The sequence below is a fragment of the Lasiodiplodia theobromae genome, assembly GCF_012971845.1.
Source record: "Lasiodiplodia theobromae strain AM2As chromosome Unknown scaffold_12, whole genome shotgun sequence".
Lineage (NCBI taxonomy): Eukaryota > Fungi > Ascomycota > Dothideomycetes > Botryosphaeriales > Botryosphaeriaceae > Lasiodiplodia > Lasiodiplodia theobromae.
Genome location: NW_023336322.1, coordinates 408529 through 431654, shown reverse-complemented (window position 1 = coordinate 431654; position 23126 = coordinate 408529). Strand labels below are relative to the sequence as shown.

The 23126-nt window shown below is 50.7% G+C and overlaps 5 protein-coding genes across 5 annotated transcripts; 3 read left to right on the top strand and 2 right to left on the bottom strand.

Annotated features, from left to right (window-relative positions):
* Positions 1-958: 958 nt before the first annotated feature.
* LTHEOB_4584 (HpcH/HpaI aldolase) lies at positions 959-1924 on the bottom strand (the record flags this gene model as incomplete). Its single annotated transcript, XM_035513634.1, has 3 exons — positions 959-1461; positions 1551-1803; positions 1868-1924. 3 exons carry the CDS (start codon positions 1922-1924, stop codon positions 959-961), a joined length of 813 nt encoding a protein of 270 aa, XP_035374633.1.
* Positions 1925-2380: 456 nt separating this feature from the next.
* Positions 2381-4130, top strand: LTHEOB_4583 (Aspartate aminotransferase; the record flags this gene model as incomplete). The annotated part of the gene is made up of 11 exons (XM_035513633.1): positions 2381-2542; positions 2601-2639; positions 2688-2892; positions 2939-3153; positions 3214-3238; positions 3292-3380; positions 3431-3467; positions 3522-3687; positions 3746-3827; positions 3880-3926; positions 3980-4130. 11 exons carry the CDS (start codon positions 2381-2383, stop codon positions 4128-4130), a joined length of 1218 nt encoding a protein of 405 aa, XP_035374632.1.
* Positions 4131-7223: 3093 nt separating this feature from the next.
* Positions 7224-9794, bottom strand: LTHEOB_4582 (Dicarboxylic amino acid permease; the record flags this gene model as incomplete). The annotated part of the gene is made up of 9 exons (XM_035513632.1): positions 7224-7304; positions 7739-8157; positions 8243-8443; positions 8497-8804; positions 8860-8970; positions 9026-9213; positions 9265-9392; positions 9446-9567; positions 9622-9794. 9 exons carry the CDS (start codon positions 9792-9794, stop codon positions 7224-7226), a joined length of 1731 nt encoding a protein of 576 aa, XP_035374631.1.
* A 7833-nt stretch (positions 9795-17627) lies between these two features.
* LTHEOB_4581 (Heterokaryon incompatibility protein) lies at positions 17628-18643 on the top strand (the record flags this gene model as incomplete). Its single annotated transcript, XM_035513631.1, has 4 exons — positions 17628-17853; positions 17908-17959; positions 18031-18335; positions 18501-18643. 4 exons carry the CDS (start codon positions 17628-17630, stop codon positions 18641-18643), a joined length of 726 nt encoding a protein of 241 aa, XP_035374630.1.
* Positions 18644-19438: 795 nt separating this feature from the next.
* Positions 19439-21705, top strand: LTHEOB_4580 (uncharacterized protein; the record flags this gene model as incomplete). Its single annotated transcript, XM_035513630.1, has 2 exons — positions 19439-19845; positions 20859-21705. 2 exons carry the CDS (start codon positions 19439-19441, stop codon positions 21703-21705), a joined length of 1254 nt encoding a protein of 417 aa, XP_035374629.1.
* Positions 21706-23126: the final 1421 nt, after the last annotated feature.

Sequence of the window (23126 nt, the reverse complement as noted above, 5' to 3'; positions counted from 1 at the left end):
GATTTTCATGACGAAAGCCAGAACGAACTCCACAGAGTAACTGAAGAAGCAAACTCAAGAAGGGCAAAGGGCCATGCGAAACTACACAACACGGAGACCACATACGAGTACCGAGACCCCGATGACCCGGCAAATTACAAATACCCAGAGACAGCGTCCGACAAGCGACCATGACTGAACACAATTATGTATTTTAAAGTTTTCTGGGGACTTGTCAAGGGTGTACCTCTGCTGCACTACAATGTTCATGTGGACCCGTCTGATCCGATGACCAAGTCGGTATACATATATTACGAAGCTCACCAAACCCAGACCCGTGCGCATCTTGGTTAGATATAGGGCGGCAGACAGTGGCGTCCGATTTTCTACCAGGATCTACGCTTGAAAGACTAAAATGTCTCATATCAAAGTCACTTGAGCTGATTCCAGTGCCCCAGACACTTTTCTTTTTCACCAAAAAAAAAAGAAATTCAACAGAATTGGGTCATTGAAGCTGTCGTCCGGACGTGAATGTATAATACGAGGACCTTTCTGAATGCGTGGTTGACGTTTCTCTAAGTAATTATAAGAGTTTACCCCAAGTAAGAAGAATCCGCGCCTGGCAATCTCTGATGAGCTCTCTCCCGCAAAAGAGCCCTCTGTAAGATAATACCTGGCATTGAATTATTGCTGAGGGCCGGAGGGCAACACGGAGAAACAACTCAAGACAACGAGAGAAATATTAAATAACCGCCTAAAGTGTATTGGATTTCAGAGGATGCCAAAGACTTGCGGTTGGGATATGCCGGCTCCTCGAAATTCGGTACATTTGGATTGATACGTTTTGTATCTTGCAAGACGATAGGGAGGACTGGAGTAATGAAGCATTCGAGATGGTGAATGTCTATGCAAACAGTCTCCTTACATTCTGCATCTATGATTTGAGAAATGTAATATTGACTCTAGAAAGTTTCTGTCTCTATGGTACCTGTTCCATTTCCTCCAGGTCTTTCAATTTCGACGCCACCTCTCCCGCAGCCTTGTACATAAGCGGCAGATCATTCTGCCCAAGCACAAACCTCGCCCCGTGTCGATGAATGCACGCATGCATAACATCCGGCCTATTATATATCCCCGCCACCCCCAAAATCTTCGAATGCCTCCTCACAGCATCCGCGATCCTCGCAAGAGCTTCCGAGAACACCGGGCTATCCCAATCCCCCGGAACACCCAGCTCGATTGACAGATCATTCGACCCAACCAACACGACATCCACCCCCTCGGTCCCCGCGATGGCGTCGACATCCCGCACCGCCTCCGGCGACTCGATCATCACCACCACTGTCGACAACTCCGCGTTCCCTAACTGCGTCACTTCCGTCAGCGGCGCCTGCCGGTACCCCATGTGCGGCAGCATCGCCATCACCGAACGCTTGCCCAGCGGCGGATACTTGGCCATGCGCACCGCGGCCCTTGCCTGTTCTGTACGCGCATCGCAGGGTCCCGTCAGCGAAACACACACACCTCACACCAGACAGACAGAGAGAGAGAGATAACGAGAGTAAACTCACCAGCACTGTCACAATGCGGAAAAACGACACCCTGCGCCCCATTATCGAGCACGCGCTGCACGAACCCGGCGCTCGACTGCCCCGGCACCCGCACGAACGGCGAGATGCCGACCGACAGCGCCGCGACGCACAGCGTGTTGGCTTCGCGCAGGCTGAGGGCGGAGTGCTCGAGGTCGATGAAGAGGGAGTCGAAACCGGCGTTGTGGGCGACGTGCACGATTTCCGGGCTTGTGATTAGCTTGACGCCGAAGGCCTGTGTGGGGCGCAGTTAGTGAGTGATGAGCCGTATTGGGTGCGGCGGCGGCGACGGTGCTTACTTTGCAGACTTTGTTCTGCGCGCGCAGAGCGTGGAGGGCGTTTTTGCAGATGGACATGTTGTTGATGGTGACGACCAAAAAAATGAATGAAGCTTTTTTTGGAATTAATTTCATCTACGGCTTGTTGATGCCTGAGGTCGTCGCCTTTTGAGGTTGTTGGTGAATGGTCGGCGATTCGGTCCGAGCGCCCAGTCGATGGGTAGGTTGTAGACTAAGAACATGGCGTCGTTGGTCCTCGGTGTTTCCTTTTTTTTTCCCTCGGCCGTTCTGAGAATGAGACAGCTCATCCGAGAAGTTCGGAATGCATGGATACGAGCTTTGATAGGCAATTCGGCAGAGACTGCCGTGGTGGCTGCTCTCTCGGCGATCCACCCCGAGCCTCGGGGATCGTCGCCGAAGCGTTTATCGTGGCCGACAGATGCCGAGGCGCTTCTCTTAGGTAGCGTTGTGTTCCTGCGCAATTAGATGTTTTGTATTCAGTGATCTCCCGACTTTGAAGGAGCATCATTCACCATGTCAAGCCAGTTTGACCACGTTCCCAAAGCTGCCGCGGATCCATCCAATGATCTCGCTCAACGGACCAAAGCGGACAAGCACCCGTTGAAGGTCGATCTCGGAGTTGGTGTCTACAAGAATGAACAGGGCGGGTATTACGAGATTCCTGCGATCTCAAAGGTATGCATCATGAGACCTGTATCCATTCCGTTTAGTGCATCGAACTGAATCGTTACAGGCCAAGCGAGTCTTGGAAGCTGCCAGAGTGGGCCACGATGTACGTTCATCGGCTTCCTACGCTCACGGCTTCTGACATAACATGTAGTACAATCCAACTATTGGTATTCAGCAGTTCATTGAAGGATCAAAGCACCTCATCTTTGGAGACAGCAGCCCAGTTGTGATAGAGAACAGAATTGCGTCGGTCCAGACAGTCGGCGGGACTGGTGCGAATCACATTGCAGCCACATTTCTGAGCAACCATTACAAATCCGCAGACACAGAGGTCTACTTGGGTGTTCCAACATGGGGTATGCTTCGCTCTTGTAACTCCGTAAATCTTGCTGATGGTTTTAGTCAACTTTCAACCCTTGTTTGAGTTCTCCGGATTCAAGGTCAACAGTTATCCGTACTTCGACAAAGAGAAGAGATGCGTGGACTTTGACAACATCTTGAAAGCGGTCACAAGCGCCCCTAGCAAGTCGATCTTCGTGCTTCAGCCCTGCGCACACAACCCGACCGGAGCAGATCTTACGGCCACCCAATGGCAAGAGTTGGCGGACGCAATGAAGGTAAGAATGCTTTCTGTCGTTGCTTATCTTTTAGGCCTTGAGCTGATACGTGTACTGCAGGTCAAAGATCACTTTCCATTTTTCGGTGAGCTACAACAAGACCAAATAATGTCGATACGGGTGCTGAGTACAGTAAAGATATGGCATACGCAGGCTTGGCTTCCGGCGATGTGTTCACTGATGCTCTTCCAATCCGGTTGTTCGCCAATCAAGGGTTTGAACTGGTGGTAAGATTACCTCTACGTAAGCGATTGGCTTGAACTCACATCTCTCATAGGTAGCACAATCCTTTTCCAAGAATACTGGCCTTTACGGTATGGTCTTCAGCTTAATTCTGATGGTGAACTGGAACTAACAGTATCTTCAAGCGGAGCGGGTTGGTGCCTGCCACATAGTGGTGAACTATTCAAGTGCAGCTGCATCTGTCCAAGACCAGCTTCGGTCATATACTCGTTGGGAGGTATCCTCAACCCCAGCTTATGGCGCGCGACTTTGCTCATACCTTATGTCCCATGAAACGCTACGGGAAGAGTGGTGAGTAGATCAGACTGTTTCCTGCAATCAAACCGCACGCTCATGAACATCCCTTCAGGTTCAAAAACATCCACGAGATGCACGACAATTGTAAGCACAAAAGAAAGCTTTTGTATGAGCAGATTACAAAGACCTACGACGTAAGTCTATCTCTCGATACAGTTTTTACTTAGTCTCACTAATAGCTTCCAGATTCCCGGTGACTGGGAGCACATCTTGCATGATCAAGGACTGTTCAGGTAAGAATATATCTTACTTTTCGACATGAGAATTTTCTAACCAGAACTTGTAGCATGCTTGACCTCACTCCAGAAGAGGTCCTATTCATCAATTCTCGCCATCATATCTACTTCCCAGCTTCAGGACGTATCAACGTCGCCGCGTTGAACGAGGAGAACATTCCTCGATTTGCCAAGGCAATTCATGAGGCCGTCGCACAATGAGCAAGTCGATTGGCGCAACACGATTGTAGATAGCACTTTCACATCCTCAAAACAGAATATAGTTGCAGCAGCCACGTCAACCAGCTGAACCATGAATCTGTCGTCTAATTGAAGAAAAAGGTACTGCAAATCTACTCTGCTTTCTGAGAGCCTACAAATGAATGTTCTTGTATTATCCTGTTTTACTCTTCTCTTGGAGTTGAAAACGCATTTTTAAATCATCAATGTGTGGGTTTCGTATAAATCCTACTATAACCTGTTACTTACTATCTAAGCTACACTTTAACTTAAATTTGAAGCAGATAATGGGTGCTGAAACCCTGAAGGTCTGCCAATGCCGTGGTGGAGATAAACGTTGGCTCCCAGTGTATTACGTAATTTCGCCCTCGAGTCGGCCCGTGAAACAATTTCGCCGCCCACTCGGCCCGCCCGACCAGGCTGTGAGCAGATAAAGCGGGGTCGAGTAACCAAAACCTTTTGGTTAATCGATACCGATAGACTTTCTCAACATTTGAATGAGGAGGCATGGCAACACCGGGAGCCTCCTTTCGTGATGAATGCACCGAAATTGACCGCTCAAGAACAGATTCAAGTCGTAGAATTAATGCGTACGTGTTTCCCGGGATGATGGCTGCATCGTGTTTGCTGACGCCAACTTACAGTTGCACCACTTGTCGCCGCCGCAAAGTAAAATGTTCTGGAACATATCCGTGCACTGCATGCGTTAAAAATCAGGCCGATTGTACCTTCGAACAAGAAAAGAAGAAAAATTATCCAGAATCGTACGGACGCCCATTGTCCGTTTCAGCTGTGTCATTGTTGACGTAATAGCTATGTCAACGGCCTCCTTGACAAATTACGGCATTATGAAGATATTTTGCATCAGCGAGAGCGTTGCGGTGCGGCTCCATCTACACCGAAAGTATGACAGCATACAGAGTGCTGATTTTCTGCAGAAGTAATCGAAGTCCAGCCGTCCCAATCGATTGGAGAGAACCCCAACTATACCACATTCGCTGAGCGAATCAATACGCCTTTGGACCGGACTTCATTCAGACAAAACAGCGAGATTGTCTCGCCTTATCCTCCACAAACAGCTCAACTGTCGTCACCCGAAGCTCCAAGCGATCAATTGAGTACACAAAGTGGGAGCCGCTGACCCATCATAACGAGATCAATGAGGAACTAACGTTGTTCAGGCTTCATACTCGGACAGCCATTTGAGAATAGGGTGAAGCAAATTTTGGGAAAGAGATCGCGGCAAGAAGCATTCTTGTCTGAGGAAGTGAGCAGACCGCAGGATTGTCCGAGCGATGCAACGTACGCCCACGTACCATGGAACAACACACCACACGCTCCGTGTTCCACGGAAAATGTCCCAAGTGAAGCTGAGGCTTATCGCCTACTCGACGTATTTATATCATCCATGGGCGTGAGCCAGCATTTCTTTGACCAGCGCGCGTTTTCAGACGCGATGGACGAACTCTATCGTCAAGAGCCCGCGAGACGTGAAGCAAGCGAGGGGCTTTGGTTCGTGGAATTCCTCCTCGTAATGGCCATCGCGAAGCTGGTGGAGGGACAACTGGATACAGGCAGGCCGCCTGGAGTATCAGAACTCCTGGAAGCAACACGGCGCTTGCCTAGCATTGGGGAATTACGACAAGAGGGAGTGTTGGCGGTAGAGATACTAGCCTTGACTGCCGTGTACTACCAGTGTTGTGGTCGGAAAGATGATGCGTATATTCAAGTAAGTGATGTTCTTGTCACACCTGAGCAACGGACCTAACTGGAGACGTAAAGATTGGGCTTGCGATGCGGATCAGTCTCTCACTTGGCATGCACCGCAAGACAGCAGACAAGAGGCTGCGGAGGTCCGAGCTCACTCATATGAACAGACTGATGTGGACAATCATCATGCTCGACAGGTAAATCCATTTGTTCCAATGGGAATGTTGCAACTGACACGTACTAGGCGCCTTGCAGCTGCGACCGGATGCCCACCTGCAATTGATGATGGCCAAATACAAATTGACCAACCGTCTGCATGCCATGGATTTCCATCTCCATTACCTCTGTTAGTCAATATACGAATTGCGAACGTGACTAGCAGCATCATGCGGGGTAAGTATAGATGTCTATTCTGTTCGACATGAGCACTGGCTTAATCATTCGCTCAGTTTCATACGGCGGATCAGAGAGCACAGAGGCGGACTGCATTCGAGAAGTTCAGAGACTTCTAAAGTCCCTTTACGAAATTGCAGTACACATGCCATCTGAAATATCGATTGATTTTGCTCCCACACGTTTCAAGATATCCAGAACAGCAGCTTCGTTGTATCTGTGGTTATTCCAGGTAAACTTCAGACTGTATATGCCTTTCGCACATGAGCTTATCAACGAACAGGCCATCATACTCTGCGTACGCCCAGTTGTCCTCCATATGGTGAAACGCCGGGTTCATGAGCGCCAGAATGGCCTGGAACCTCAGTCCTTCGCCCCAGTCCTCATGAGGCTGTTTCAAACCTGCTTAGAGGCCGCGTTGAAGAGCCTGCAGATTCTGTCAGCATTGAAGGACCAGGGGCTTCTCGGTTTGCCTCCCCACAACTCAGGTTATTGCAACTGGCTGATGAATTTATTGTAGCGGTGTTTGGATATTTCGATCTTGATGCCACGTTTTCCGTAGCTTTCACACTCATCATGACAAATGCAACCCAAACGGATAGCGCACTAGTGCGGCACGCCGAGGTCCAGAAGGCTATTTCCATCCTCCAATACATGGCCAACCACGGGAACGAGGCAGCGGAGATACGATGGAAAGATATCCAGCAGATGTGTACAGCTGTATGGCCATCACACGCAGGTGGTGATGGATCAGTTGTTGGAGAAAACACGGATTCACCGCATCAGGGAATATGGTCGGAATTTTCGGCTCCAAATGCTGGGTCCGCCTCTCGGAGTGAGTCAACACGGGATCGACATTTCTCCAACCTGCGGAATGAAGCGTCCAATCTCACCTATGGATCGGCGCCTCACCGAAGTCAAACGAATGCGGATAATTTTCAACACCAAAACTCCCCCATGCATTCTTCTACTCTACTGGCCTGGGCAGACGGACTCGACACCCTCATCCCTGAAGACCTCGAGGGGCTCGAAAACGCGGAAGGGGGCGGCATCCTGTCCATGTACAACGACCCGATGCTCCCACTCACAGGGATCGACACCTCCGACTGGGAAGAAATGGAAAACATACTACTACGCTAACGCCTTCGTTCTACCTCACTCCGCAAGCCAGCGGGCCGTACACGCGCTGCCCTGACACTGTGTAACTCCTACCCACGCCACCTTTGATTTGGCCCCTCATTTATTACACTCGAGGGGTATTTAAACTGAAGGCTAGTGCTGAGACCCTCGAATCTGGAGGTAACGGTGCCTCAGCTGTTTCTTCCAAAAAAAAAAAAAAAACGAAAACAACATATGAGTAGTTGAAGTTATCGTCCGGACGTGCGTGGAGAGTTTTTAATTCGACATTTTTATCCGGACGATAGCTTCAACTACCCATGACACACGCGAGCCATTCACGCAGCTCAAAACAACCACTGAAAACCCACCCTATACACCTTCCCGAGCATCCTGCGCGCCGGCCCCTGCCCCACCTCCGCCTCCTTCCGCTCCACGGCTAGCCTCGCCTTCTCCTCCGCCACCGTCTCCGTCGCGACGCCCGTGACGAGGTCAACCTGCGACGCCGGAATCGTCTCGGTGCGGTACCACAGCTTGTAGCCGAAGATGCAGACCAGGTACACGGGGATGCCGATGTACTGCACGATGAACGTTTTGTAGTCAAAGCCGCCGATGAAGGCTTCCAGCCCTTTCGTTAGGATGAGCAGGACGAGGAAGTAGATGCCGACGTAGGACCCGTAGTGTCGGAAGGGCGCGATGTAGGCGAGGTGCTCGGGCCCGATGCGTTGGGCGACGACGGCGCGGCGGAAGGAGATGTGGGAGACGAGGATGCCGATCCAGGTTAGGGCGCCTGGGAGGGGTGGTTAGTTTTGGGCGAGGGTTGGGCGCGGAGGCTGAGGGGGAGGCGCGGGTTGTGGGGTGGGTGGGGGGCTTACTGAAGACCGTCACGACGTTGGTTAGGTAGCCGAAGACTGTCTTCGCGCCGGACCTGACGCTCATGTAGGCGAGCAGGCAAAACGCTAAGGCCGTGGCGAGAGCGACGATCGGTACACCGGATTTGTTGGTGATGGAGAAGACTCGGGGCGCTTTGCCGTCGCGGGAGATTCCGTAAAGTGTTCTTACTGCAGTGTAAAGATCTGTAGCAGGTTCAGCCTCCGAGCTTACAACACGGCACTCAGTGAGTACTCACCTGAATTTGCTGCAGAAAATGCAAATATCATCAAGCAGGCATTGATGACATGATCAAGACCTTGGATCTTGGCAATCTTGATGGCCACCACAAATGGAGAGGCGGCTGCACTCGTTGACGACTTCGTAGCGAAGGCGAGGTCTTCACTGTTGTATGGGACGACCATTCCGAGGACGAGGATGGAGAAGATGTAGAAGAAGAGGATCCGGTAGAAGGTCATTTTGATTGCTTTCGGCATCACCACTCGAGGGTTTTGCGCCTCGCCGACGGTTATGCCGACAAGTTCAGTCCCCGAAAATGCATAAAGGCTAAACGGTAGCGTCAGCCTACAGTACGGGTAATTGTCCTGAGGGAATGACTTACGCGGAAACCATACCGCTCCACACGCCCACGAATTTTCCGAGATCGCCAGATGTCTTGTACTCCACAAAAGCTCCCGGGTCGTTCCAGTATCGAAATCCTGTCCGGTCGTGCCTGCGTACTTGTCAGGGGTATTCCACCTCGAGATGTTCCAAGGAAGGGGGTTTACGTCGGGCCGCCGCCTAGGGCAATGATGAGCAGAAGCAGGATGACACCGCAGATGACGACAACCTTGACCGACGAGAGCCAGAACTCGAATTCGCCGAATTTCGCTACGCTCCCGTAGTTTATCAAAGCAATCACCACCAGAATTACGGTTATATAAACTGCGGGGTTGACGCGATCGCCGGTCCAGTACTGGTTTCCAGTAAGCCGTCATCATCCAAGCTCGAGTAAAAGCAGACGAACCTTCATGATCAGAGATGCTGCGGCGAGCTGGTTTGGCGTGGCGAGTAGGTACTTGAACAAATAGACATACCCAGTCGCGAATCCGAGCGCCGGGTCTGTGAATCGAGATGCATATCCTCCGAAGCCATCTAGCGTCGGTTAACGGCGTGGTTATGCGATCAATGTGGAGGTGGCGACGTACGTGGAAGAGCGACGAAGGATGCCATTTCCCCGAGAGCAGACATGACGAGGAATACGACGCATCCGATGACTGTATAGTCGATAAAGAGGCCACCCGGCCCAGCCTTGACCAGGCCAGCTCCTCTATAGACTCTTAGCGGCCGCAATGGTAGTTCGCATTGAGAGAAGATGACTTACGTCCCCACGAGGAGGCCCGTGCCCAATGAGCCACCCAGCGCGATCATAGTAACATGACGGGATTTGAGGCGCCTCTGAAGCTCATGGTTGGATCCAGCACTCGCATGTTGGACTTCGCCATGGCGAATGCTTTCTCGACTTGTGCCATCTGGTCCTTTCTGAATGTCCGTCATGTTGTGGGCCTCCCGACGATGAAAGAGATAGGGAGGCGGAGATTCACTTTGGAGACAACTTCGTCCGCGGTATTGTAGCTTGCATAAGTATTTTCTAATCTCTTATCGGGTCTCTTGTTCCCCAGAAAATGGACGGCTTAGCGCTTCGGGGCCTTGCGCCGATGCGGGGTATCGGCGGGCCTTTAGTCTCGGAGAGAGACGCCGAGCCGGGTGTTGTGCGGGCTATCTTGAATTGATAGAGATAGATGACCCCCATCTGGTGATTGCAGTGCTTGTGAATAGTCTAACCATCGCCCAGCCAGTAAAATACACTTAGGCCAAATTAAGCAAACACGAGAAGGTCGCAGACATGGTTCCATAGGCCATCGATAAGGGGAGCCCGCCGATAGATCTAAACAATGCGGCCTGGCTGCTTGTCCCCGGCCGAGCGCTTTCTGGGAACAGGCATGTCTTTGCGGCTGCATATGAGAGTCACTCCAGCGAATGCCGCGAGATCGCCCTTGCTAGGGGGAGGGGAGGAGTAGGAGTACTCACCTGCGAAACTCACCACCCTCAAATGGAGCACCGTCCAGCCCAGGCCGATGCCGTGGAACCAGATGGACGTCTGCAATTCCGACAGCCTGACCGATATCAAGTTACCAAGCCGCTGGACGTTATGGTTCATCTAAATATGATGTTGCAAGTGCCAAATGTTGAATTAGCAGGCCGACCGGGGTACTGTGTAACAGGAATAATAATGTTGGCATTCACGTGGTAAGCAAACACGTTCTTAAGTAGTCTCTAGTCGAAGTTCGTCAAATATATTGAGCTGATCCCAGTTCAATAACTCACAAGTCAGATTGTTTCCTGGAAAGCCCATAGCATTTATCACTCAAAGCACGAGAAAAGTTATTTGTCGCTAAACGGCAAAATATGAGACAACAGTAGCAGAACGAAAGGCCAAATGACTTCCTCCTGCTCCTCACCCAACGTCATATCCGCCCCACTTATGGCCAGGAGAAATACTAACATATGACGCTACCGGACTTCGATGTCTCTTACCTCAGCCTCTTTGAACAGGTCAGGAGTAAGACACGAAAACTTTCCAGTTCGAACGTAGAAAGAACCAGGAGAGCAAAAGTTCGAGAGAACGAGGCCAAATTGTTTCTCCGACACTTCTTCTTCGTCATGAATTAGACATACTCCAAGAATCAAACAAAGAACTTCGAATTCGAAATTTCGCAATATTGTAGGTAGCGGAAGGTCAACCGGAGTGTTAAAATTCTCTTTTGCTTCTGGGAATCGGACTATTAGGATTCTTCCTTGTCCATAGAATACATCACTCCTGATACGCGCCAGGCCTTTGAGTGCAGCCCCTCTTAGCCGCAGTCGGACATTTGTGAAACAGGTTAAGAACTCTTTAGTATCTGGTCTGTCGGTTGCATCGATGAGGTTGAACCCGAATTTTGAATCTCGTACAAGCATATCTGCGAAGGGAAGGTCCAATGAGTAGAATATACTGGATGAAACACCTGAAGTTTTCAGGCTTTGGATGCATCTGAGCCAGGACCACGTTGGGGGTGTGTCTTCGGATGGCTTCCAATGATATAGGCCATCTTTCAGTGGTTCTGTTGGTGTGCAATAGTTCGCTGACCACAGAAGGCCTGCCAGAAAGTCTGCTTCCCATAAACCAGCTATATAGTGGCTTTTCATCTTTTGTTGAAGTCTGGATGCTATACACAGTTCAGGGCCTGAGGCTCAACCTCAGTTTGACATCGATATACGTGCCTTATATACTTGTTACAATATCAGCCAATCAACCCCCATTCTCTTCATATAAGTGATCCAGTTTTCGTCCCTTTCCATATCGACTGACAGGTGGGTATTTTTGCAATGCTCATACCGCCTTCGTCTTGCCCATATCATTCTTAGCACGGCTAGAGCTCCTTTGACCAAGCCCCAAGGCTGAACTGCCCAGATGTTCTGAAATTGATTCTGTGCCCAGCTTTCCATCGCGCCGTCATTCGCTTCAGCTCCAGCGATGAAGGATGGCCATGCAGTCGCGGCGATGATCGGATCGTTCGGTGATATATTTGAGAGCTGGATTTGGATCCTGACTACCAAATTTTCCAGATCTTGGAGTATTTGTGAAGTAGGTGACTTTGTCAACAGGACACGAATTAGGTAGATACAAGTTGCAGCCTGGTGCGCAGAAGCGACGTGAGTGCGCACCGCAAAGTCGAGGTGGGGAGAGCGTATTTGAACATTGGCTGCCCATGTATGCGGATCGAATGATCTTGCGGACTCGAGTAGCAGATACGCTTGCTCTTCTCTGGCGATGCAAGCTGCGGGGTCCTTGAAAGAATCGTCGCTTTTCGATAGTCGGACTGCATTCTGTATGAGACACAAAAGAGGCGTCGGAAACGACGAGCAATGATTTCCCTCAGCATCCTGCAACAAGGATAGTGCGCCGTTCAGAATCGTATCGCTTGGCACTAGACCTTCAGACGAGGTGAATGTTGTTCCAAAAATGTCATATCTAGGCAGACATGAGTTAGCCGCAGCATACGGAATCTTTTGGAGCTTGCCATACACTAAGCAATTCGAGATCAAACAACGCCTCAATGCAGACATGGGCTCTGCAGCATTGCTTTCTGATCTGTAGACCATGTCGATGAGGGATCTCGCACCACGGATATGATGTTTCCACTCATTCTGTCCTGAGTCCATAATCTCAAACTGGACAAAGAGCAGGACAGTCGCCAATATGCCATCCAAGTCCTCCGGTCCCATGTTGCTAATGGCAAGGTTCAACAGCCCGAGTGCTCGCTGCTTTGCTGTGAGAGCAGAATCACCGTGGTTCTTCCGCGAGAATGCAAGACCGTTGGATCGTAGCGGAGACCGTGGTCCTCCGCAAGTGAAATTAAGGGAGTGTGTCGCTAAGTGTCCTTCGGATGCGTTTGACATGTGTAGAGCTGAAGTAGCAATGATGATTTGCAACAAACAAGGATAGCATTGGGTCAACGGGATGAGCGCTCGAAAAGGGTTACTATACGGTACATCGTATAGAACGAGGTCCGGACACACATTGCTAGCGACTAGTGGAATATGAACATAAGCATTCAACTTATGGCGTACGAAACAACGATGGAGGATAATAGAGACTTACAGTAAGATATGTATCTCCTCGAGGCGTTGCACAAATCTTGCTGAAGTGGATCAGCGACGACTCTACCCGGGTGAGCATTAGTTTGTCTAACAGCGGGTGATCGTTAACCAGAACGAACCGTGGCAATCGTGGCTCCTGGATGCTTGGTCGCTCCTGGACCCCCGCCAAGCTCTCAAATGTGGCACCTCTAAATTTTCCACGGCTCGCCAAACCTTGGCCCCAGCGGAATAGGTTCTGATAGCCTAAGCATTCGTGTCCTCGCTGGACACATTTGAGACAACTCGGCACGTTCCGGTCGCACTTGAGGCGTTTGCGTCTGCAGTTGTGGCATGCTTTGTTTTGAGTTCCGGGTATGGCCATGACAAGAAACAGAAGTGTGTGAAATATACGTGAATCAAAATCAATACCAATAGCAATGATGAGTTGCATGGGGAGGAAGACGTTGAGCCGATGGCGTCTCGGAGGGACCGAGCGGAATGCGCGTTGCGCACGGACGTCAGCTCCAGCGATGACGAGTTTCGATCCCCACAGGAAAGGTTAGAAAGCGCTAGACCGAGAAAGGCAGCCAAGACACTAGCCTACTATCTTGATTGCAGGTTCACAAACGCCACCAACATTGCTTCCATTATCGCACGTGTTGCAGTCCAGGTTACCAACCCCTATTTATGTATTGGCATCAGTACGATATCGATCCGGCCAGGGACTCGGAGCAGTCTTGACGACAGTGAGAGGCTGCCGACCATGGTCGCTCAGGTGCTAGTAATCTCCTCTCAAGGCTTATCGGTGTTGGGTGCCATGGATTTCGCTGACAGCATAATCCCAATGTTCTTAACACTTCCGAGGCAGAGTCGAGTCGTTTGTCGCAACTCCGGCTACGGTCAGCACGTCTCACGATTCCTGACCAGTAATCAATCATATAACACCCCAATTTTGATTTTCACCATTTTGCGGCATCGATAGCCCCGCTAGTGGAACATTTGGACACACTAAGCCAAAGAGGCAGCCAAGATGTCGGACCCAAGTTGTGTTGCATTGAGCACCTACAGTTGTGGTTTTGAAGGAACGCATTTGTAAGCGGTCTGTCAAGTTCTTCACCCTCGGCTTCATGCTCGCATCTTCTCTGTCGCTATTTATCTTGTACGTTTTGCCATAGAGTCGCCTGCGCCGTCTGTTCTTCACGTTGTAATTTCGACGCGCAAATAATTGCATACCCACTCTGCAACGCCAAAACACCGCACTCCAGCGTTGTACGCTAAGCACGGCGAACATACCATTGAAAAAGAATCCAGCTGGATTACTCGATTCTCCCTCGATCATGGCTAGCGACAACAGCCTTGGAGGCGACAACAATGCCTCGCTTGCTTGCTCAATCACAAATCAGCCTGGAACATCTCAACCTCCGATGGAAGAATCACTAGAAGCGCGCATTAGAAGGCTCGGCAGTGAGCGACCGCATGCGTTCTCAAGTACCTGGCATGAAGCAGCTTTCGTCTACAGCATCATAATGTCTCAGTTCATGGCGGAATACTTTGTTTCGGGCTTCACGCTCATCCTCCCGACATTGATCAAACAGCTGGACATCCCACAGGCGGCTGCTGTGTGGCCTGCCAGTGCATTCTCGCTCGCGATTGCCAGCACACTGCTCATCTTTGGCCGTCTGGGTGACATGTGGGCTGGTTTTCCTGTCTACGTTGGGGGCCTCACTTGGCTCCTAGTGTGGAGCATTGTTGCAGGATTCAGCATCAATCCCATCATGCTCGATGTTTGTCGGGCCCTCCAGGGCCTTGGTTCTGCTGCTGCACTCCCAACAGGCATCATGCTCATGGGGTCGCAATATCGTCCAGGTCCACGCAAGAATCTCGTATTCGCGATCTATGGCACATCAGGCGTTCTCGGATTCTTCGGAGGAATTCTTCTTGCAGGCGTCGTTGGCCAATTCTTGCACTGGGGTTTCTATTTCTGGATTGGTGCAATCCTGACAACGACCGCGCTCCTAACCTCCATTTTTTCCATCCCTCACGCTCCCATACGACAAGGTCGTACAACCAGAGTTAAAATGGACTACCTTGGCGCGGCTTCCATTGCATCCGGACTTGTTCTCACCGTATTTTCTCTCACTCAATCAGCACATGCTCCGCAGGGGTGGCGGACGCCTTACGTTCCCGTCTGCTTCGCTCTAGGCATAGGGTCTCTCCTCTTTGCCGCATATATTGAAGTAAGGGTTGCATCTCAACCTCTTCTACCAGCTTCGATCATGATGATTCCTTCCATGACCCCGCTGCTTCTTTCGGTACTTATTCTCTACGGCTGCTGGGGAATCTTCTCCGTATACGGAACGCTCTTCTTCCAGAATATATGGTCCATTTCGCCTTTACAGATAGCCGTCTGGTACATACCACTTGGTTTAGCGGGGATAATTCTCAGTGTCATAGAGGGTTTCATTCTGCACCTTGTTCCTGGCCGGATCTTGATGATAATCGGCACACTCGGCGCTTTGGCATCACAACTTCTTCTCGCTGAAGTCCCGCTCGAAGGTTGGAATTACTGGGCGTGGATATTTCCTGCCACAATATGCAGCACAATCGGTATCGACCTCCCAACAATTTTGATGACAGTCTTTATCACGACGAAACTCCCACGGGCGCAACAGGGTTTAGCGGGAGGGTTGCTCAACTCTGTGTTGCAGCTTGGAGTCGCGTTGACACTTGGCATCACTGATATAATTCAGGTCGCTACTGCGGGTAAACATGGACTTGCGAGCAGTTACAAGTACACGTTCTGGTTTGGCGCTGGTGCATCGGCTGTTAGTGTGGCATTGGTAACGCTCTGGGGAAATGTACCTAAGGCCAAAAGTGATTTGACCGCGGATGAGAGGGCAGAGTTGATAAGGGCGGCTGATAGAAGTTATTAGCCTTGATGAATTTCTATTACATAATATACTATGGCAGCGCCGTAGTTAGGTTAGTCGTCTAAGTAGAATATAAAGGCGCTATCTAGTTAGCTATCTACTTAGTCTTTATACTACTTATTTAGTATAAATAATACTATTTTATTTTTATTATCTACTATGAAAGTTATCAGTCTAAAATTATATTAATATTTTTCACTATTTAAATAATATTTCTATTCAATATTTTATTTAATATAACTTCTAGTCGAGTCAATATTTGTTTCGATGACGCCTAGAGATCTTTCTAATCCGTACTAAGTCCTTAGTCATGGATAAGAAACAAGAAGCAACGTTGTCGATAGAACGGGGCGTTGCCGACAGGTTTCCTAAATGAAATAAAGAGAACAAGGACAAAGATACGTTTAAGATAATCTTTTCGGCTTACTAGAAAGCCATTTCGCATCTGGCAAAAGACGTCCCTACAGGGCCGGGCATCCCAGCGTGGTCCAAACTTTTCGTCGATGACCAGAGACAGAAACTGAAAGAGCACAAGGCCGTAGGTTAAACCGGATCCCTCCTTCGCTTTCGCGCCATGTGTGCATCGGCTAATTCAGAATTCGCAGAAACGCCTTGGTGCCATCCAGCATCTTCCATTCAAATCGGAAGGTGCTCGGTCGATTCGGCTCTTGAAGGTTGACTCGTAGGGGCCGCATAATCTCATCCAATGCTCACTTCATAAGTTCAGAGCCGACAATATGCCACCGTATGTCGCCCTGTCCTATGTTTGGGCAGATCAGGGTCCGTGGATGGCGAGCATGTTTAAGATCGGGTGTCCCTTGGACCCTGACGCCAAGCGAACCATTGTCTGCAACGGGAAGTACCTTAAAGTATCCGCGAATCTTCATGCGGCACTTCTCGGCCTGGGCGAGGCGCTTCACGGTCGTTACATGTGGACGGACGCGATCTGCATCAATCAAACGGATGCTAGCGAAAAGACTGAACAGGTTCGAAAAATGGATAAAATTTACAGTCGAGCTGAAAGAGTCTTTATTTGGCTCGGAAGGAGACATCCAGTACGTAATGCGCAGATTGCCTGGACAGCATCTTGGCTCAAGTTCCCAACTTCTGCTGCGGACTATCCTATCGAATACATGAAGAAAAAATACAACACGATACCAGATTTCTTGATTGACAGCCTCTGCAAGTTACACATGTGGAGGAAGTTCGGCTCTTCTGTTGACCTGCTTCTTCACGGATGGTTTGAGCGGTAAGATCACCATTGATAACACCATGGTCTAGGGCTGACTCAAATCTTTATCCCAGAGCGTGGACCGTCTAAGAATTTGTACTCGCAAAGAAGTTCGCTTTCTTTTACGACGGCAAGGAGATACCGGCCAAAGACATGGAAAATGCCACGGCATGGCTTCAATCGCTGATTGAACAAACACAGATGTACCGAATGGACTTCGTTCCGCCATGGTATCTAACGACAGGGTCGATCTTCCAAGTTCGACGAAAGGTACAGGAGGGTCACTTATTGGACCTCTCGGAAAGCGTATTAGTCGGTGCTCTGCGACAGGCAGGCGATCTAAAGGACAATTTCTTCGCATTGCTGTCGCTGACGGACCCCTCTTCATTGACAATCCCGAGCTTGTCGGGGCCAGGGAGGACACTCACGGCCAACTACGACAAAAACGTAACGGCTCAGGAAGTATACATCGACCTGGCTCGGCACCTACTCTACGGGAAAATGGGCCTCTCAGTGCTCTCACTCGTCAGACACACAGACGAAGCCATGGTCCAGGATCAGCTCAACGGCGACAAAAGCGAGGAGACGAAGTACGACCCAGCACAACCATCCATGTTCGAGAAGATGATCCGGACCAAACAAGCCGAGAAACGCTACACCAAAGAACAAAAGGTGTGGCATACGCAGGTGAAACCAGGGCTCTGCATCGCCAAGACGTGTTTTCACCAAGACGCCACCTACGATCGTCTTGCAAGACAAGACGCCGGCGGAGGTCCGTCTTGCAAGACGGTTTTGTCTTGCTTGGCAAAACGTCTTGACAATGCAGAGCCCTGGGTGAAACCTGACCTGGAAGGCTTCAAGCCAAACGCATTCCCCTCGTGGGTCCCGAAGCTGCTTCTCGAGGCAACTAGAACTTCTCCGCTGCTACTTCGATGCCCGAGTCGTTCAGCCTCTCGGATGATGGCCGCACGCTGAAGACTTCCGCCGCCGTCGTCGACGCCGTCAGGTTCCGCCTGCCCGTCGATGGCAATTGGTCCGCCTCCGGCGGCTTCTGCTTCTGGCCGGTGATCCGGCCCTATTTTATCGACAAGCTGGGCCCGGACTCGATCTACAAGCATACCGGAGAACGCATCTCGACTGCGTTCTGGCGCACCTTGATGGATGACATGTGGAACAAGAAGCATCCGGCACCGGACAGGTTCGAGCAGTACTTTGCGCAGTGTTTGGCGAAGCTGGAAGGACCGGCGAAAGCAAGTGAGTTGCTTGGTCTCTTGTATGAACCGAAGGCGTCCTCGTTTGATTTTGGTGGAGCTCTGTTGTGTACGGCCACGGCGAGGGCTTTTTATGTGACAGAGGGAGGATATTACGGGCTCGGGCCGGTGACTGTTAGGCGTGGAGACAAGGTTTTACTGCTGCCAGGGACGCAGGTTCCATATTTGTTCCGTGAGCACATGGTGAAGGAAAACTCGTGGATGCTGATTGGAGAGACTTACGTGCATGGGATCATGCATGGGGAAGCGTTGCGGAAAGGGCTTGCGTTCGACCCAATTGACATCGTCTGATTCCTATCAACATCTAATTAGTTGCAGGGATACCCACATGGCATTGGTCTTGTACAGGCGGTGCATCAGCATCTTGATTAGCATGAGTGAGGCCTGCAAACGATGTGTACGGGTCAGGAGAGATGCTAAGGCTGAGCACGTTGAGAAGGAACGAAAAGCAGGAGTTCTGTGTACAGGAACATTGAAATGCTCCCAAGCAGACTACAATGCATTGTCTCCGCGGAGAAACAGCTAATGTGGAGCGGAAAAGAGGGGATGCAAAAAAGCATCCGCATTACCCCACCTGGAATGAAAGCCGTCTTGGTTGAAGAATCTTCGCAGAATCGTTACCCAATTACGTAGTACTTGTTATGTCCTACGTCTTTGCATTTTACCACACTTTTTGTAACTTGCGTACTAGAATGAGGCTTTTCCTCTGTGATACCTTTTTAGACAGTGCATGCGTAGCCATAATCCTTGACATCTACTCGACAGTTATCGTGTTATTACCCCTCAGTAACGAGTGGGGGGTATTGTCTAGTGTCGTTCCAGCCCTCGGCCTTCTCTCGGTCAACCTACTCTGTCTCGGTAAACCCCTACTCTCTCACGGAAAACACCTACTCTCTCACGGATAACACCTACTTTTTCCCAGCTAACACCTTAGACTAGTACTATTACAACAAGCTATCCGAGGATCAGATAGCTTCCGTTCATCCGTCCATTATAAAACCTCGGTATATTTACGGCTATGTGATATGTATAGATGGTTTTAAAAGGCTTCCAAACACACTCATTCATGCCTCATCACAAAAACCAATGAACTGCCGCGCAAGACTCCTCTTGCGCTACGTCGCGCGGGGATACAGTCCTTCTTCTACCACCACCACGACCTCCTCATTCAGGCAACACTTCCTCAAACCCTTCTCCTCAATGGCGACTCAGGAGCCTCAAGAGGGTGCTCGCGCCTCCGTCACCTTCCCTGTCACATCAGCGGATCTGGCAAGCGCCATTTCGCCGGACCCGAACGACCGGTTCCCCAAGGTCTTCGCTACCGCACGCCTTGTAGCCATCATGGAAATCGCCAGCGCCCGTGTGTTGGAGCCGTCCCTCGGCACCGGCCAGCTCTCGGTCGGGGTGCGGATAGATGCCACGCACTCAGCACCGACGCCAGAGGGCGAAAGCGTCACCGCGGAGGCAACTTTCACCGGAAAGGAAGGGAAGTTGTACGTGTTTCGAGTTGTCGCCAGAGACGCTGGCGGCGAGATTGGTACTGCGCGACATGAAAGGGCGATTGTGGATGTTGCAAGGCTGGAGGGTGGAGCTAGTAAGAGGATCTCTAAGGCCTAATCCGTCGGATAGATACTTTGAAGAATGCCGGACTGGACTGCAATTTATACTTTCTGTATGCACGCACACAATGACGAGAACGTTAAAAACATGATTACGTCCCGGATAGGTGCGAAAACTCTCTAAAAAAAATTAGATACATATTTAATAGTGGTATCATAGAAGTCAAGGTACACCGCGAGATGTACTTTACCGGAAGTAGCTCCCTGAAGATTACTCAGCTATGCTAACAAGCAAAAGGATCGGGACAGTACCAGCGCCACCATGCAGGTACTACCCGGTCTTTGGAATTCAGCTCGAGAATCGAAAAAAAAAAGCCGCTAACGAAGTCGTAACTTGCGGGCCGTGCGCCGCACCTAAAAACCACTACCATCAAGACCCCACTGCACATCTATGGCGGATGTGTCAGTTTCGTGTCCTGTCGCAGCGCTCAACCACGCAATCTCCAGCCTTTGGCCCCGTTGCGTAGCCCACTATCCCCCAGGGCATATCGTTTGCAGCACGACGTCATTCCTTGATCCCTGCTCCCCAGCGCGTAAATGGCGTGCCTAGGCTTCCACGCTTCCGCAAGCGTTCGACGCAAGGGATATGCGCAACGGTTCAACAAATTCTCCATACCCCACCTCGATTCAGCCAGTTGATCCTGCCATGGCCATGCGATGTCGTACTTGGTGGTAGTAGCGTGCGCGTAAATAGATATATAAACGTCCTCCGTTCGTGTCCAGAGGCGGTTCCGGTCAGCAGCTAGGCATTCATCCACCTTTTCCCTCAACACCTTATTATCCTCTTAGATCGACTTGCACAACAAACAAAAATGTATGTAGAGAGATTTGGCATCAGACAACGCCATTCAGCAAGCCAAAGCCACTGAGAGCTAATCCATCTCCAGGTCCTTCGAACGCACCGTCTCATCCCGCTCCTCCGCCACGCCCGTCCAATACGGCTGGGAGGAGCTCCTGGACCAGAAGATCGACATCCTCAAAGAAGCCAGCCTGAGCGGCAACAAGCACCTCCTCTCCCTCTCCACCATCGAGTTGCAAGACCGCCTCGACCACGTCGCCACCTTCCGCCGCGAAGCCATGGCCCTCAGTCCGCACACCTACGACTCAACCCACGAGATCATGCAAGCCCTCGAGCAGCACTGCCTAAACGCCAGCAAGGACGTCAAGAGCGACACGGACGAGGTCAGGAGCGAGATGGAATCGCGAGCCAGCAAAGACGCCGACCGGGACGAGTGGGAGCAGCTTCTCGACGAGAAGATCGACATGCTGAAAAACCGCAGCGCCGAGCGCTGGGATGACCTGCGGTCGTTCGGCAAGCGCCGCATCCGCGAGCTGCCCGAGCGCCTGCAGACCGCCGCCGCGCGTGCGTACATCGGCGGCCTAAACGCTGTCATGCAATTCGTCCACAACTCTGTTCAGTGGCTGGGCGGCGCTGTAGACACCGTCTCCCAGTGGTACCGGCAGGCGTGGGCGAAGATCAAGGAGTGGGAGTATGCCACCAAGAACTGGTTCGAGGGGGCTTACAACACCATCCGCGGCTGGTTTAGCGCCTATATCGACCGGTTTGGCGAGCCTTGCTCGCCGAGGCCGAACAGGACGACTACTGTTCCTCTGCATAGCGCGAAAGGGCTGCCGGATCTGGAGAACATTACGGCGAGGTTGGAGAAGGTTGGGTTGGATCGGTTTCTCCTGGTGAAGAAGGGTGATGAGTGGGTAGTACAGCTGTCTTTGTAGAGGCCTTGGGGGCGACGAATGTGCTGAATGTAAGAAAGTGGTAGCAGTGTAGCTGCGCACCTGTAGATATACCTCCTCATCATGACCAGTGAGTTCCATTGTAACAATTGCTTGACGCATTCCTCCTGTTTCTATCCTAAGGTCTTGGTTTTCTGTGACTGAATCGAGGGTGCACTATTATTCAAGCCGTGAGTGAGGACTTTTCGAGTAACACTCCGGGGTATATACATTTCCAACTTTGTGAGACCGCCGTCAAACCTTGCGCAACAAAGATCCGAATGAATCAAAGATTAATACCAACATGGCCAATGCGATCCACTACAGTACCAATCGAGCGGACCGTATCGATCTACCGGTGGAAGGGAAAATCTCTTCAGCGACGGCAAAGATTCTGTTCTTCTCAGGATGTAGTCGAGTATGCCAGATGAGTAGCCCACATGACCGTCAGGCGTCATATGTAAAACCATTGAGCGAGCGTTGACACCCTCGATTGACCAATCGTACTCTGGAATGTCGGGCACTTCCGGGTGTTCTAGACTCTGCCAACATTCCCGAAAATCGAGATCGTTCAAGACTTGGAAAGGAATAAGTCTCATCTTTTCATAACAGTGCGGCCATGAGCTATCGTCCCCTAGCAATATGCAGCATCTCAGGGTGACAGACCTCAACGATGATGCAGCAAGCGAGAATATACGGAGGATTGACGTTTCTGAGAACTGAAAGTTTGCCAGACACAGGTCGGTAATGGTTGACCACAGAGCGCAATTGTTTATTTCGGCAAGCAGGTCGATTTCTCCCAGTGATTGCTCGTTCCCATTACTGATACCGAGCTCAACACGAGCAAGACCGCTTGCTTTACTTAGAAACCTTGCCAGCGCTGCCATAAACTGAGGCATTTCCTTCCTTACTCGGAATGTTATCCGAATGTCTGTAAGATAGGCCAAGGCGTCATCCATTAGGGTCAAATTTTTCGCGAAGCCAACCTGCGATAGGCGACGGTGATTTTCCTCGTCGTCCTCTTCTTCAGGTGGGATCCAAGCGTACTTGAGATCTTGCGGACCCCACCAGTCGTCCCCGATCAAGCGCAGCCTAAGCGAGGTTAGGCTACTGCTGGAAGCGTTGCGTTTTCCCAGAGATTGTAGGACAAAGGAAAGCGGGGCTGTTTCCTCTGAGACGGCACGTTTCTTCCCCAATCCATAGAAGTTGTCATAGTGGGTCCCAATTGTATAGCTGCGCCAGGGTATTTCCTCTCTTCTATCAGACAGGATGAGGTCCACGTGGAGTTCTCGTAGATCATGAAACTTCTGGAGCGCGTCCTCAAAGCCGGTACAAGCCTTCTGGAATATTCGCAAATCTTCAGTTGCAGTTTCCAGTCGCGAGGTACTCATGTCCTGATCCTGAGGCACTGTTCCAACACTGTC